The following is a 15,652-nucleotide window of genomic DNA, read 5'->3' on the forward strand; positions in this document are numbered from 1 at the left end:
GTAATGTTAAAATGGGCATTAAAGCGGTTTTCCATGGAAAATACTATTGATGACCTATCCTCCGCATAGGTCCTCAATAGTTGATTAGCTGGGGTCCACCGCTCGGGACCCCGACTGATCAGCTGAGTTAGGCGCATGCAAATACACAGGTCGGAGCTGAAGCAGCGCCGGCACCTTGTAACTGTAGGCACAGCTTGAGAGCCATGCAGCCCTCCAGTGAGGAGTTCAAATATGTATGTAAGGGAGGCTTTACATAGGACAACTGTTGAACGCATGATCTCCTGTGCTTTCATAGACATTCAGTGAATGGTGGAGTGCGCTGGAGATCACTGTGAACAGGCAGTCGTTCAAATATGAGCCATTTTACACTGAGCAAGAACGTGCTTACTAGCTAATTAGTTCCAGTGAGCTAAAATGACACGACTACTGAGTGATTTCTCGCTCTGTAACTTGTCAGGTCCTATGTTTACACGGGACAGCTATCGCTGAAAATCGCTCGTTCGACCAACTTTTTTTTTTTCTTTGCCAATAGTTGTCCTGTGTAAAGCCATCTTAAGTCTGTACCTAGTGGGGGTGATTACCTGTTATGTAATTTTCCTTAGATCTTGCACCATGGCTAACTTTTTAGCCTATCTTCATTAGGGCAGAGCTTGGTTTATAGTTTAGCCACATTGGAGGAGCCTATGATGACACGAGGGGTGTCTGGTGCTACTTCATATTAGGCATTATAACTATAGTCACAGATCATAGCCGTGTCCTAACGGAGCGGAGTTAGAGCAGCCAAGAAGCAAGATCTAAGGATAATAAATAGCAGGTAATCCTCTTCTATAGATACTGACTTTCATATCAATTTTGGGCTCCCAGCTGGAGTTGCAACATCAAAAAACAAGTATTGATTGCAGGAAAAAAAAAAAGGACTGCAGTGTTTTTTCCTTTTCTTTTTTTTTTCTCTCAGCATCAGCTATTTTTGTGTTAGAAAATCTAAATTACTATTTATATTGCAAGTCTCAGGGCTGACTCACCTGACCGTGTGCGCAAAACGTTGTGTGGCTCACGCAGCGTTTTACCAGGCTGTGACCCGGCAGATACCGCTTTTGGCATCAAGCATACTGCGCATGACCACGTATCTAACGCACACGGTCATGCGCAGTGTGCCTTTGACGTTTTTTTAAATTCCTCGCTCTGTTTCATAGCGGGGTTGCATATATATGGTCGCCCATAAGCGGTGTATTGTATATGGACAGCGTTGTGCGGTTTATATTTTTTTGTCATACAATACTCTCAAGTCTAGAGCTAACGAAGAGATCTACGTTTCATGATAGAGTGCAGGGATGGTTTCTGGAAGAGTAAAGTAGTAAAAGGTTTTCCGGTGCCATATTTAGTAGAAAACATGTTGACTGCAACAAAGACCGAAAACAGAAGCACTTCAGTGCTCCCGATGTTACTAGATCTGTAGCAGCAGAGTATCGGGGGTATCAGTGGTCTGAGGCAGAACCTGTAGATTGGTGGGGATTCTGTTATTAATTTTGCTCTTTGGATAGATTAATATTGCAGACAGGATCCAGAAATGGAGACGATAATCTTTATTTGTATAGTGCCGGCTTATTCCGCAGCGCTTAGTAGTCGGAGATGTAGTAGGGTTGTCTGATCTTTCTCCTACATCGTCATGCATCCAGTTACTATGCAGATATTTCATATTGTTACTTTGATGTAATATTATTTCTTAGTCCAGTTTCTGACTCTCCTTTTTTCGTACAGGTGTACATCGCTCCTCAGGCAGTCATTTTCCAAAGTGAAGGAGGGGTAGAGAATTCTGCTGCGATGCTCAATAACATGCGGGTTTACGGCACTGGATTCCTCCTTCTGATGTCTATCATTGTTTTTGTTGGCGTACGCTATGTGAACAAGCTGGCCTCCCTGTTTCTGACCTGTGTCATACTATCTATACTGGCAATCTACGCAGGGGCACTGAAATCCGCCTTTGCGCCTCCTGATTTTCCGTAAGTTTTAAGTGTGATTTTTGCCCCTCAGAAGTCTGGGATTGGCAGAAAGTAAGGAGAGGATTGTATTTCATATGTGAACACATTGGCTGGGATTCAGATGTGCAGTCCCAGTATGACCTCAGACAAAGTCCAACCTTGCGACTGTCTGAATATCTTTAGTATAATAATAGGTGTAGTTTGCATGCCTCACTCGGCTGCTGTATATGTCAGCATTCTTTTACTTCATTGTAACATTTAGTTGTTAGAGAATTCTAGTTTCTGAAAGTTTTGTAACAATCCAAGAGTATACTTTGTGTGCTCATTATACAACAGGCATTGCTGGGGTTTAATGAATATATGCTACAGAGCTTGTGTGCAGAAGAAACAATTGTCCCAACTTTTCATAATTTTTTTTTGTTTGTTTGTTTGTTTTAGGGTTTGCTTGCTTGGGAACCGAACGCTCTCCCGGCTGGAGTTTAGCACTTGTGCCAAGATAGTACAGACGGAAAATACAACATCGCCGTCTGAATTGTGGGACCGCTTCTGTCACCCACCCGGGTTCTTGAATGGCACATGTGATGAATATTTTGCCCACAATAATGTCACAGAAGTAGAAGGAATTCCAGGCTTGAGCAGCGGCATCATTTCTGGTACTCCTTTTTAGATTTTTTTCCCTATTTGCGTCCTTTTGCTACTCATTTACTATAATAATGACTTACTTCTGCTTCCTGTTTTTACAGAAAACCTTTGGAGTAATTATCTGCAAAAGGGAGAGATTATAGAAAAAGGGTCTCTAAGCTCATCGGATGCAGTGGGCTCTCCTTCCAGCATTTATGTTTTGGCTGACATTACAACATCTTTCACCCTTCTTGTTGGCATCTTTTTCCCATCTGTTACAGGTATTTCATGTATTTTCTGATTATCCATTGCACAGTCACAAAGTGGGAATCGTGTGTAAAGCCTAGCACAAAAACCCTCAGATACTTAATAGTTCTCAATTGACGTACTCTGTATACTACATCATATGAAGATTCTTCAGTTTTCTTGCCAAAAGTCATGGGATAGCAGTACGTAAAGCGATTATGAGGTGGTGTTAGCTTAGTGAGGTTGAACACCAGCCAGTGGGCTCATGGCAAGCAAATGTGAATTATCGGATTGGAACGAGGCATGATGGTGGATGCCAGACGGATGGGACATTCCATTTCTGAAGTTGTGCGGGCATTTAACAGTCTTTGAACCGCAGTGTCATGTGTGTATCGGAAATACTTTATAGAAGGCATTAACCACCTACAGTGGACAATGCATTGGCTGCCTACGGGTGCTTAACCCCTTAAGGACATGGCCTATTTTGGCCTTTAGAACCAAGCCTTATTTTTCAAATCTGACATCTGTCACTTGATGTGGTAATAACGTTTGAATGCTTTTACTTATTGATGTGATTCTGAGATTGTTTGTTTTGTGACATATTGTAGTTTGTAAGTGGTAACTAGAAAGACATTGGGTAAAAAATTATGTTATGAGCAAGTCACAGCCATTAAATGGCTGTGATTGGTTCATCAAGTGCTGCAGTGATTGGCTGAGCTGCGGCACTCAAGAACCAATCAAGGCCAGCGCTTCCTGGGGGTAGGGTTTTTAAACCTCTGACCAGGAAGCACTGGGGGAAAACTACAAGCATGTGTGCCGGGGACCTGCGAGGAGAAGTGCAGCTGAGCAGACAGTGCCTGTTATGGAATGTATTGTCTTTTTATATGCAGCCAGGGCTTAGTTTTGGGGTAAGGCTTATATTTCAAGACAAATAAGTTGTTTGGATTGTGTTTGGCTTTGTTCTTCTATTGTAGATCTACCAGAAAAAGAAAATTATATATATATAATTTTTTTTTTTTTAAAGCTGCTCATGCTTCAGTCCTATACTTAACTCCTGCGCTTTCCTTTCTTACAGGAATTATGGCAGGCTCCAATCGTTCTGGCGACCTCAAAGATGCTCAAAAGTCCATTCCAATTGGCACAATTCTTGCGATACTTACAACTTCTTTAGTCTGTATCCTGTACTGGTGATTAATTTATATTGTAATGTTAAAGGGGTTATTCTATATGTGTTTTTTTAACCTGTTTCACCTGCCACACAATGACAATCCATCCTATACTCTTCTCTCCTTGCTTCATGCATCTCTCACAATGCCGCTAAGTCCTCCATGCCCGGTCTTTGTTTTCAGGCTGCAATCAATGTGTACAGCCTGCTGCAGCCAGTTACAGACCTCAGCGCTCGAGTGCCAGGCTCTGTCATTTACTGCAGCAGCCTGTGACATCCCGTACACAGGCTGCCGCAGCCTGGAAGCATTACATCATGGGGGAAGACCCAAAACTGCTGGCACGGGAGATTTTAGTATATGACTTATTTTGTAGCATAGAGGAAGAGGTTTAAAAAAAAAAATCTTGGACAACCCTTGAACTACTGCTCTTATAACCATAGTATCCTGGTTAGCTCTTGAGATGACCTATGTAATATTTTTCTTGGCTGTTCATAGCCAACAGAAGTACAATGAAAACGAACAAAACCACAAGCAAATTATTTAAATATAATAAAGCAGGAAAAATATGTATAAATATCTGAACATTATACATACAAGACATTATGGCCCGGTGCATACAGTAAATAACATAAGTGTACATGTATGGCGTGGCTTACAGTGTCCACATGAATTCATTAGAAAAAAATACCATGTTTCATGTCATACATTATTACAGAGGCTGCTGGAGAAGAATACAGTCCTGGACGCAGCACCAAACTGCGGCATGTCAAGTGCTCTGTGCATGTGGTCTAACTCTGATCAGATGTAGCGGTAGGAATGACAACAGTATTACCAATAGCTTACAGCTTATAAAGGCTCAAAACTACTCCTGGTAATTATGTTCTTTAAATTTAGAAAGATAATTTTTTGAATTGTTGGGATATTCTGTCTACAAGATAAAGCTCCTATTGAGATGTATAGTAAAGTCCTCATTGGGCAAAAAATACAATATTTCCCTGCAGAGTCATCCCAGAAAAAATAAAAGTGTGCCCAGTTTCCATTAAATTCAATGGGCAGTCTTTCTAATGCATAGATGTGCTGGGTCCTTCAGTGTGAGAGACACTCTGCCTATGTGTACCAGTCAGATGTATGCCAAAAAGGCCACACTTTTGGCATATGTGTGAGCCATTATGCACTATGGATTTGCTCATTGCACATGTTGGGGTATTTAGAGATGCATGTGGCAAACTTCATGAAATGCAGTGTGAATATAGTCTAAAATACCTAGAAGAGTAGTGCCTCTCTTCTGTGAGAGTAAATAAAAGTTCAACTATTAATTATACTGTAAATCCAACACATTGAAGGATAAGACCTGTGCAGACCTTTCTCAATTCCATTTGCAAATATAAATAAAAAAAAGTCAATACTTCTGAAAATATCACTATACGTCATAAGGGTGTCCACTAGAGATGAGCGTGCACGCCCGGATAAAGCAGTTATTCGAGCGAGCATCGCTCTTCTTGAGTAACTGCTTACTGGTTCGAGTAGGCTCGGGGGGTGGCATTGGGTAGCGGGGGGGGGGGGAGAGATCTCTCTTTCCCCCCCAGGACCAGTAAGCAGTTACTCAAGAAGAGCGATGCTCGCTTGAATAGCTGCTTTATCTGAGCGTGCTCGCTCATCTCTAGTGGACACCCACTTGTGTTTTCTTGAGCGTTTTTTTTCACGCGATAGCGCTGCTGTTTTTTTCACACGATTGTCAATGGGACTTTCTAATGTTAAGAACCCATCGCACCAAAATCTCAAAACACAAACTTGCAATGCGTTTTTAACATTAGAAAGTCCCACTGACAATCGCATTAAAAAAAGCAGCGATATCGCGTGAAAAAAATGCGCAAGAAAAACGCAAGTGGGTGTCCACCCTAAGGCAGCTCTCACACATGCAGTCGGCAGAATGGCGCGACTTAGTTTGCAGTGGTTTGCTGCTATTTTACTTTCGTTTACGGACACAGGTTCCTGCGTCCGACAGCGGGTTTAGGCGCACCTCATCATTGTGATGCGTGATGAGGTGCGCTAAACATGGTAAAATAGTGCAGACAGCGCTCGGAATATCGCGATCACGTCTGCGAGGCCCCATTGAGATCAATTGGAGCGTTATTCCTCAATTACAGCAAAGTAAAAAGCGCATGTGTGAGAGTGGCCTAAATACTGAGTAGATGGAAATAAAAAGACATTTATGATGAAGTACCTTGTTTGCATGAAGCAAAGACCCAAGATATGTTGCTGTGAGATTACTGCATCCAGAAAGGAATAGTACTCTGTATAGAACACATCGACTCTTTCTGGTAATTCCTTTAACTGTAAATGGATTTCAGATTTGAGTAACGTCATTTTATTTGGAGCCTGTATTGACGGAGTGGTCCTCAGAGATAAGTAAGTATGTGCAGTCAGTGGTTCAAGACGCTGGATTATACAGAGTGGGCAGTCTGGTCTTCTATTCCCAGGTTTGGAGATGCGGTGAAAGGAACCCTTGTGGTCGGTGCCCTCTCTTGGCCGTCGCCGTGGGTCATTGTCATTGGATCTTTTTTCTCAACATGTGGAGCTGGACTACAGAGTCTGACAGGGGCCCCTAGATTGTTGCAGGCCATTGCTAAGGACGGAATTATCCCTTTTCTGCGGGTGAGCATTGATGAAGCACGTGATTCCAAATGTTAATTATACCTGTGCCTTTTTATGTGGTTGTGCGACAAGATAAATGCAAGACTTTAGTAAAGTGATAAAAAAAACAAAATCAAAGGAAACTCTGAATATGCCAAAATATTGTTTTGCTCTCTCTTCCTCAATTCAAAAGGTGTTTGGACATGGAAAAAGTAATGGAGAGCCTACTTGGGCATTGCTTCTCACTGCTGTGATCGCTGAGTTGGGAATCCTCATTGCCTCTTTGGATCTAGTAGCACCAATCTTATCAATGTATGTATTATCTAAGTGGATTTTATAGCACCTAATTAAAGGGCAGGTCCCACGAAAAAAAACTTTTGTACTTAAATGCCCCCAATTGTAAACTTTTACATAGTTACACTTTTTAAAAAATGTTTCTATCCCCAGATATTTCGGCATAGGTGGTGCCATTTAATCCCGTATCCACCTCCGTAAAGGTGATGCACATGGGTGGATTTAAATTGCAGAATCCAAAGCGGGCGCCCACCTCTGGATTCCGCAGCAAATACTGCCAATATCATGCAACGCAAAAGTAATTCGTCATGAACACGAGCGGAAACCAGTTGCGGTTTCCGTTCATGGATGAAAAATTTGCAGCATGCTCCAGTTTCCTGCAGATTCTGCACGGATGGCTTATATTGAAGTTGATGTAAGCTATCCGACCCGTGGCCTATCTGCAATTAACATTGCAGACAGGCTGTGGATTCCGCGGGAAAACCAGGCGTTTAAAAAAAATATATAAAAAATCTGTACTGTACAGATGGCGAGCCGTGCGGACCATCCGAGTACAGGAAGAATAAATAAATAAAAAGCAGGTACACGTTGGCACTGATACTGCCAGGACCGGATTTCGCATCCGCAATCCGACCCGCCCGTGTACATGCATCCTAAAGTTGTGTCACTTTCTTAAAACTTGCTCAACATCCCTGTTGATGTAAGAAAAGACACAGCAACACCAGAAGCAGCCGCTCACCACACCAGGGTTCCCGCCACTGACCCAGTGAAGCAGACGGAAGCAGGACTGAGCATGTCTGACCACCTTGAAACATTTACTGAGGTTGACGCATAATAAAAACAGCAGGTGGCGCTACTCAAGCACTAGTTCTGGAATACCTGGGGATAGGAACATTTTTTTTAAAAGGAGTAAAAAATGTTTATAATTGTGGGCTGGAGTTAACTATAAATATTTTCCATGGAATAACCCCTTTACTATGCATAACTTTTCCTCCAAAATGAAGGAAGATGTCTTTTGAGTGTCCCCTGAAGTTACAGTAGCTACCTATAAATCAGCGTCTTTCCAGAAATCCTAGAGCATGACTTTGGTAGTAAGCATGAGACTCTTATCTGTGTACAAATGTTTTTCAGTTTGTTGACCTTCATCGGCATTGAGCAGAGTTCTTGTTAGCTGCACCAGATGAGACTTTGGGTGTGCAGCACCCGGGTCCTTCTACCAGCAAATAGCTGATTATGCCGGGGAAAGCCATGGCTCCTGCAGGGATGATGTATTACATGGCAGACATTCACATGAATAATCGTCCTGTAATACCATGATGGCTCCAAGTCCACCAGAATGAGATCCATGCTTCCATTCTGGCTCATAGAGGGGAGTGTTGAACGAGGTATTCTGCTTTGTGAAGTTCATATGCCCCGATACGGGTTATGAACAGGTGTTGAATTGTTAATGAAACCCCTTTTTAGGAAATGTGCACTTTTTTTTTCCCCCAGCATTTTTTTCATATATTATAAAAATGCTGTGGTCAGATGTTAGTTGTATGGCAGTAGGAAAATATGAAGGCACTACGAACAGCTCAGTTTTTTTGTGGCGTTTTCTTCCCCTTAGAGCTTATTCCCACAAGCGTATATCGGTCTTCCCTCTCACCGGATCTCTGCCTTTCTCCTCCCCTCTCCCCTCTGGCTGTTTGTAATGGGAGTGGGCGGAGCTAAGTTCCAGGCCCTCCCCTTCACTTGTCCACAACCAGCAATGGGAGTGGGCAGGGCGGAGCTTAGCTCTGCCCCGCCCACTCCCATTGCAAACAGCCAGAGTCGAGGAGAAAGCCGGTGAGGGGGAGGGAAGCGTATATCGGTCGGCCGTGAAAACGCCGGCCAATATACGCTTGTGGGAATAAGCCCTTATGGTGCATTTTTTGGGGATCAGTGTTTATTTAACCAAAATACAGCAAGCCCTAGGTCTGGTGTGGTTTTCTTTTTTCTATAGCCTTCTCTATAGAAAAAGAAAAAGCATAACAAAACTCTCTTTAAAAAAAAAAAAAACACTGAAAATATCCCTGTAAAAAATACACGAAATTCCTGGCATTTTTTTTTACAAGCTCTTAAAACAATTGCCATGAAAAAGGTGCGTGAATATCTGATTTTGTATTTTTTTAATTAATTTTAAATTCTTGGCCAATTTCCAGCACTGTTCTTTGTGGTTCGTTTTAGTTTCTCGTGTTCTTCATTTTACAATGTTGTCAAAAACAAGTGCAGTAATAGTTGGTGCCGGCAACAAGTCCTTCTAACATTAATCAGGTGAAGGTTATGTAGATAAAGCTTAATCATTGGCCGAGTCAGTCTAACTTGATATACCCTTCTGTTTCATTTCTTCACCATTTGCCAAGACCGCTACTTTACGCTACTGAACATTTGAGCTGAAAACCTGCCCTGGCCAAGTCTTTCTTAGGCTTTTGTTGCAGTGTATCCTTGTAAGTGAAAGCTATCCACATAGATTCATCGCTGCTGCTGTCGGCTCACAGTGGATTCCCTTCTCATTGATTGATTATATCAACTGCTCATATGTTGTTAATTTATTGACAACAAGCAGAGGTCTTGACAATTGTGAAGAATAAACATACAAAGTATGTTAACTGCAGAAGCTTTTATCATGTCCTATGATGTAAGGCAATCTGTTCTAACTTTTAAATGTAGTAATACATAATGCTTGTTACAAAGTTGTAGCTCTTCAGCAATGTAATCCAACTGCAGACCTTTTCCATGGCAGTGATTTTGTGTAATGCTTGCTGCAGGGCCTACAGCGTTGGCACTAACCGTACCATTGTCCAATCCTCTTTATCATAGGTTTTTCCTCATGTGTTACCTTTTTGTAAACTTGGCTTGTGGATTACAAACTCTGCTTCGATCTCCAAACTGGCGTCCCCGCTTTCAGTATTACCACTGGTAGGTCTTGATCTTTCTACCAACTACATGTAACTTGTCATGTACAACCTAGGAGTATTCCAGTGATTCAAAGGGCGAGTTATCTGCTTCATAAGGCCATAATGTCATTTTGCAATATAATGTTATAACCTTGAATGTTAGACTGAAGAAAGACAAATGTCCATCTGGTTCAGCCTATTACCCACCAATGTTGATCCAGAGGAAGGCAAAATAAACAAATGAGGTTGAAGCCAATTTTCGTCATTTAAGGGACAAAATTCCTTCTTGACTCCAATCCTGCATTCAGAATAATTCCTGGATCAACAGCCATTCTGAAGTAATTGGCAACTATAATATATAATACTGTAACACTCAAAGGCATCCAGGCCCCTCTTGAACCCTTTTAGGAAGTTTACAATCGGCACGTTGTCAGGCAGAGAGTTCCACAGTCTCACTACTCTTACAGTAAAAAACCCCTTCTATGTTGGTGTAGAAACCTTCTTTCCTCTAGACATAGAGGGCGCCCCCTTGTTACCATCACAGTCCTGGGTATAAATAGATGATGGGAGAGATAACGATAAGCTGCAGAGATATTCCTTTTCCCTTAATGTCAATCCTACCCCTGCATAGTTCACTAATGGTATCCAATGTTATGACCTGTATGCTCTATTGTTTTGATGGTCAGGCATGCTCAGTGCCTTCAATTTCTGTAATGATGACCTTTTGTACAAGTGTCGGTAACTGGCAGTGGAGCATTGTGGGAGATGTAGTTTTTGCACTCCCTAGTGGCCATTCTAAATAATGTGGAAATCTGAAGCTGGCAGGAAAGCAGAAAAAGGTACTGGAGTTCAGTTTGGTGATTAGATGGATGTTTGGAATAATGGCAATAAGTGGAAATGTTAGAGAAATCTTGAACATTTTGCCCAGTCTCCGGAATACCCCTCTAAGATACCCATGCACCCTCAATAGCTGTTGGCCAACACCTTCAGTAGGCAGAGGGAGGGCACCTTTGGTAGTGGCTAATCTCCAGGAGGACCAAAACGATATAAAGTGTCCGATCATCTGTTGGGGGAGAGTCAGGAATCTCCCATGTACATGCAGTATTACAGTCCCACCAGAATCGTTGGGTCCGGATATGGATATATATGATATACAGTAGACACACACAAATAGACATGTATATTGGAGTTCATGCAACTACTTAAAAATATCTTCAGTATTGAAATCCTATTAATGTTTTGCCTTTGCAGGACGTTATCTTTCCTGGGTATGGCGCTTTGTCTGGCTCTGATGTTCATTTCCTCCTGGTATTATGCACTCATCTCCATGGTGATTGCAGGAATGATCTACAAGTACATCGAGTATCATGGGTGGGTACATTTCCAGGTTTATGCTCTGCTGTAGACTATTCTAATCCACTAATTCCTACTTAAATTCTCTTATTCCTCGTCTATAGAGCTGAGAAAGAGTGGGGAGATGGGATACGAGGACTTTCTCTGAGTGCAGCACGTTTTGCTTTACTGCGACTGGAAGAAGGACCGCCGCACACTAAGAACTGGAGGTGACATATCGGTTTAGTTCTGTAGTAGTAACATCTGCATGTGTGTGTATTACTCTTATTTTAACTCCATTTTTTTTCTTACTGTAGACCCCAGCTCCTTGTCTTGGTTAAGCTAGACTCCGACCTCCATGTTTCACAGCCACGTCTGCTCTCTTTCGCCTCTCAGCTGAAGGCTGGGAAAGGTTTAACCATTGTTGGATCTGTTTTGCTTGGTGATTACTTGGAGAACTATGCTGAAGCACTAGCAGCGGAGCAGGTATGATGGCCAACCAGACACTATAGTATACCTCTTGGTGCTTACGCCATATGTACACGTGTTGCCTGGGATAGTCTGTAGAATTCACAGGAAAATAATTTTTTTGTCTGAGATGTCCACAGGCCAGTTGGGGCCCATTCACACAAGCGTACTTTCTGTCCGTATTCAGTCCATACTTTTACTGACTGCATACAGACCGCACATGGACCCACCAAGTTAAATTGCTGTATTCAGACGTGCGTATTTTACATAGACCGATGTGCATTAAAAAAAAAAAAAAAAAAAATTGCAGCATGGCCTATATTGGTCCGTATGCATGGACCAAAATAGCCTATGAAAGTCTACGGAGGCATAAACTAATTCAGTGAGTACGGATGTTACAAGTCTGTTCACTTCAGGGTTTTTTTACGCTTGTTGACAGAAGACAGTGAGAAAAACGATATGACATCAATCAAAAAAGATAAATGAATAAAGTCAGTTTATTTAAAAAAAAAAAACAACTTTTTTTTTTCTTCCAAATCTTATTTTTGCTCCACAATGTAGCATTTTTTTCTTTTCTTGCCAATCGGAAAGATTCCCTATTTAGGACGCCATTTTATAGGTGTTCTTTATTTTCCTATCCGCTATTCCTTTGGCTCATAATTTTTCAATTGTAATTATATTGTTCATCTTCTTCCATTGGAAAAATGCTGGACTTTTATAACACCCATTTTTTTTTCCAATAATGGTCTCGGCCACCAATAACATTCCTAGAATCATCATTTATCTTCATATTATGACATTTAAAATTTAGATCTAGACTGTTAATCCTTTATACCAGATCTAGCGGAAGTCATTGGGGAAGATGCAAAATCTAGCACTTTAGAGACAGTTTGTACATATGTAATTATAATATACAGTTTAATCGCGTATCATCTTTCTTTACAGGCGTTGAAGCTGCTGATGGAACAGGAAAGAGTTAAAGGTTTCTGCCAGGTGGTGGTGGCCCAGAAGAAAAAAGAAGGTTTATCTCACCTCATCCAGTCTTGTGGTCTCGGAGGAATGAGACACAACACAGTGATCATGGGATGGCCAAGTGGCTGGAGGCAGAGTGATGACTCTCGGGCCTGGAAAACATTTATCAGTAAGAATCCTGTTTGTTACTCTGATTTTTAGTAGTGGTAACATTTTTCTGACACAGCAATACCTTGGGTATAGCTCTTACTACTAGTAGGCGGACACTAAGCACAGAGACTTAGTCCCTCCCACCAGCTATACGCCTCCTGCGGGCACTGAGCTAGGTCAGTTTTAGCATAGTGTCTGTAGGAGGCTGACCTCCTGCTCTGCTGGTCTTCTCTGCTGGTTGTTTTTTTTTTTTCCGTTTTTCTTTCCCTTGTAGAAGGGCATCAGGGATGCGCTAACTTCCCTGATTGCCCCCAAGTGGGCATGGCGAACAGTGCTGCATAGGACACAATGTTGCCCCCTCCTCCAAGAAGGCAAAGTGGAACAGAGTTGCACTAACTACTCTGTATCCCGCTAGCCATAGGGTCACCTAAGCTTCCTCACCACTCTCCCCAATTCCAGCAATCTCTTACCACTAAGCGATTGTTGCTGAGGAGATGACCCTGCTGGTCCCTCGGGGAAGCTGAAGAGAAGAGAATGAACATAAGGGGAGTAACCTGGATTGGGTAATTTTGGGGCCAGTGCCCCTACTTCTGCGCTTAGTCCTTCCCTTGAACATTTTTCCTCTTGTAGTCTTTTAGTGCCCCCTTGCACCATAGGAACATTTCAGGGTCTCCCTCTTGTACCGCCTGGTCCGTCCCACTAACAGTCCCAGGCTACCTACCAACTATAGTACCTAGAACGTAGGCCATGATCTTCCGCATAACTACCCCTCTATCACTACTTAGGATGCAGCAGCACCTATACGCCTGTAGCTATTACGAGTGTACTTTATCCTCCCCACTGTAGGATGAGTAATTGTTCTATGAGACTGCACCTAACATGGTTACGGCTCTTGGCGAGTATCTAAAGCCTCAGTACCCCCATCCATAAGAGGAGTACTTGTAGTACTGTGAGTTTCTGCATTGGACATGACTACACAGTTAAGACAGGAGTATTCGTTCTCCTTATCTCTTCCTATAGAGGCAGCGATTGTAGAACTGCAAGTCTCTATAAGATATAACTATACAGTTATGGTAGGCCTCATTACTCCCCACCATAGTCAGCTATAGTAGTCATCCGAAGCCTCATTGCACCTTTCATAGGTGGAGTATAGTAGTGCGGTGACTCTCTCTCATACATTCAGTGCAGTTATTATAGCCATTGTCCACCCTATCATCCCCCTTCATGGGAAGAGTATTGAAGTACTGTGAGTACATTACTACACCATTATAGTAGTCATTGTCCGCCTCATTACTCTGTATGAAGAGTACTGTGGACTGAGTCTGCACAATCATGGCAAGCAGTGCCGATTGGCATTACCCCTTCCATAGCAGAAGTAGCGGTAGGGTGTGCGAGACTGTATCTCGTCTGACACCATAATGTATAAGTAGCAGCATCCACATGAGTACGGTATACCTCTGCTTCTATCATAACTAGCCAGGCCCACAAGCATCCGGCCCCCTCCTTGGTCAGTCTCATTGTCGTCAAAGGATGCAGTGTTCGTCATGATTGCAAATGCCCCAGTCATGTAGCCATAATATCACGCCCTATTAGGTAAGTGTATTACGACTAGGCTTTGTTTTTAATACGGTGATATAGTAAATAACAGTGTGCAGCTGTATTCACGGTCTCTCAGGAGAAAGGAGCATGCCAGTTCTGGCCCCTGTATCTGCCTGCCTTATGCAGCGCCCTCCCCACCTCCATAGGTATACTGTGCCGTGCAGCATCAAGGTGACCTGCAGTCCTCCCTTCCACAGGACAAATATAACCGGAGTATGCATTTAAAGAAGCCTCAGGTTGCATTATTGTCTCCTTTAGGGGCCTCATCCTATATCACTTGACTCTGTCTCACTTGGGAATTGCGGTTTTTGAAAAACAGCCGAAGAAGTCTTTAAATTTGGACAGTCCATGGACGCCATGGTGGTCCACCCATCCGAGGTATCCGTCAGACGGTATCTACATTCTCATGACTGGCATCGGGCAGCTATTTCCTTCCTTCTGCAGAATGTTATTCTATGCCTATTACACTTGTACTGCTTGCGGTATGTCACATCCGTCATACTGCCTCGTAATACTTCTCTACTGGGAGTAGTCACCTTCTGGGTGCTTCCTGTACAGCAGATAAAGCAGATACTTTCCAATTCTGCCATCACATTCTCCCTAGGTGGAGAACTTTCCCCTTGGCAGTCTACTCTCCGCTTCCAAGTGGTAGCTGATGCTTTGCCAGTTACTGTTTGTATTGATCATAGATCTTTTATGCTCTCTATAGAGTGTCTTCCTCTATGCTAGGTTCTGTCAGATCTGGGTAGCACAGTAGCTGCGGCACCACAGCATGGCGAGCTTCCCTGATGGCAAGCTCAACCTCGCTTACCTTCCGGAAGTTTTCCTTCTCACGGAAGATGCTCTCTGGATGAGGCTTTAAGGCCTCCTCTGGGTACTCCGAGGAACCTTTTTGACATCCTTCCAGTTGGTACGTGATCTCCCTTCATACATGACCTGCAGCAGCAGGACGTAAAAGCAGTACAGGGCTGTCACTATGGGGTAAGTGTGGAGTCCTGTCCCTTCCTTCATCTCCGATTAGAAATCGGACATCCCCAGCAGGCAAGACTTGTTTTGTACCTACTGCTCCTATTGGGCTGTTACTGTTTTAAGATCTGCCTGCACAAGGTAATCTCTTCCCTTTTCCCATCTTGTTGTGCGGTGTCCTCCTTACTCCCAGAATATCGCCTTCAGAATAAGGGCATCACCATACCTTATCTATTGCATCTTACTAAATCTTGCTCTCCTGATATCAGCTGCGTCTTTGGCCCTCGAGTAATAGCGCCGTTATCCAGCC

The 15,652-nt window shown here is 42.8% G+C and overlaps 1 protein-coding gene across 6 annotated transcripts in view; it reads left to right on the forward strand.

Moving 5' to 3' along the window:
* Positions 1-15,652, forward strand: part of SLC12A6 (solute carrier family 12 member 6) — a 31,832-nt gene that overhangs the window by 10,749 nt on the left and 5,431 nt on the right. For all 6 annotated transcript variants that reach the window (XM_066603720.1, XM_066603718.1, XM_066603719.1 and 3 more), the window contains 12 exons: positions 1,759-2,000; positions 2,418-2,632; positions 2,723-2,881; positions 3,922-4,020; positions 6,364-6,421; positions 6,493-6,667; positions 6,840-6,958; positions 9,779-9,877; positions 11,107-11,226; positions 11,313-11,417; positions 11,505-11,673; positions 12,601-12,796. In XM_066603720.1, coding sequence (XP_066459817.1) covers positions 1,759-2,000; positions 2,418-2,632; positions 2,723-2,881; positions 3,922-4,020; positions 6,364-6,421; positions 6,493-6,667; positions 6,840-6,958; positions 9,779-9,877; positions 11,107-11,226; positions 11,313-11,417; positions 11,505-11,673; positions 12,601-12,796 — 1,756 coding nt within the window. The remainder of the gene's footprint in view (positions 1-1,758; positions 2,001-2,417; positions 2,633-2,722; positions 2,882-3,921; positions 4,021-6,363; positions 6,422-6,492; positions 6,668-6,839; positions 6,959-9,778; positions 9,878-11,106; positions 11,227-11,312; positions 11,418-11,504; positions 11,674-12,600; positions 12,797-15,652) is intronic.

Source organism: Eleutherodactylus coqui, chromosome 5 (genome assembly GCF_035609145.1).
Source record: "Eleutherodactylus coqui strain aEleCoq1 chromosome 5, aEleCoq1.hap1, whole genome shotgun sequence".
Lineage (NCBI taxonomy): Eukaryota > Metazoa > Chordata > Amphibia > Anura > Eleutherodactylidae > Eleutherodactylus > Eleutherodactylus coqui.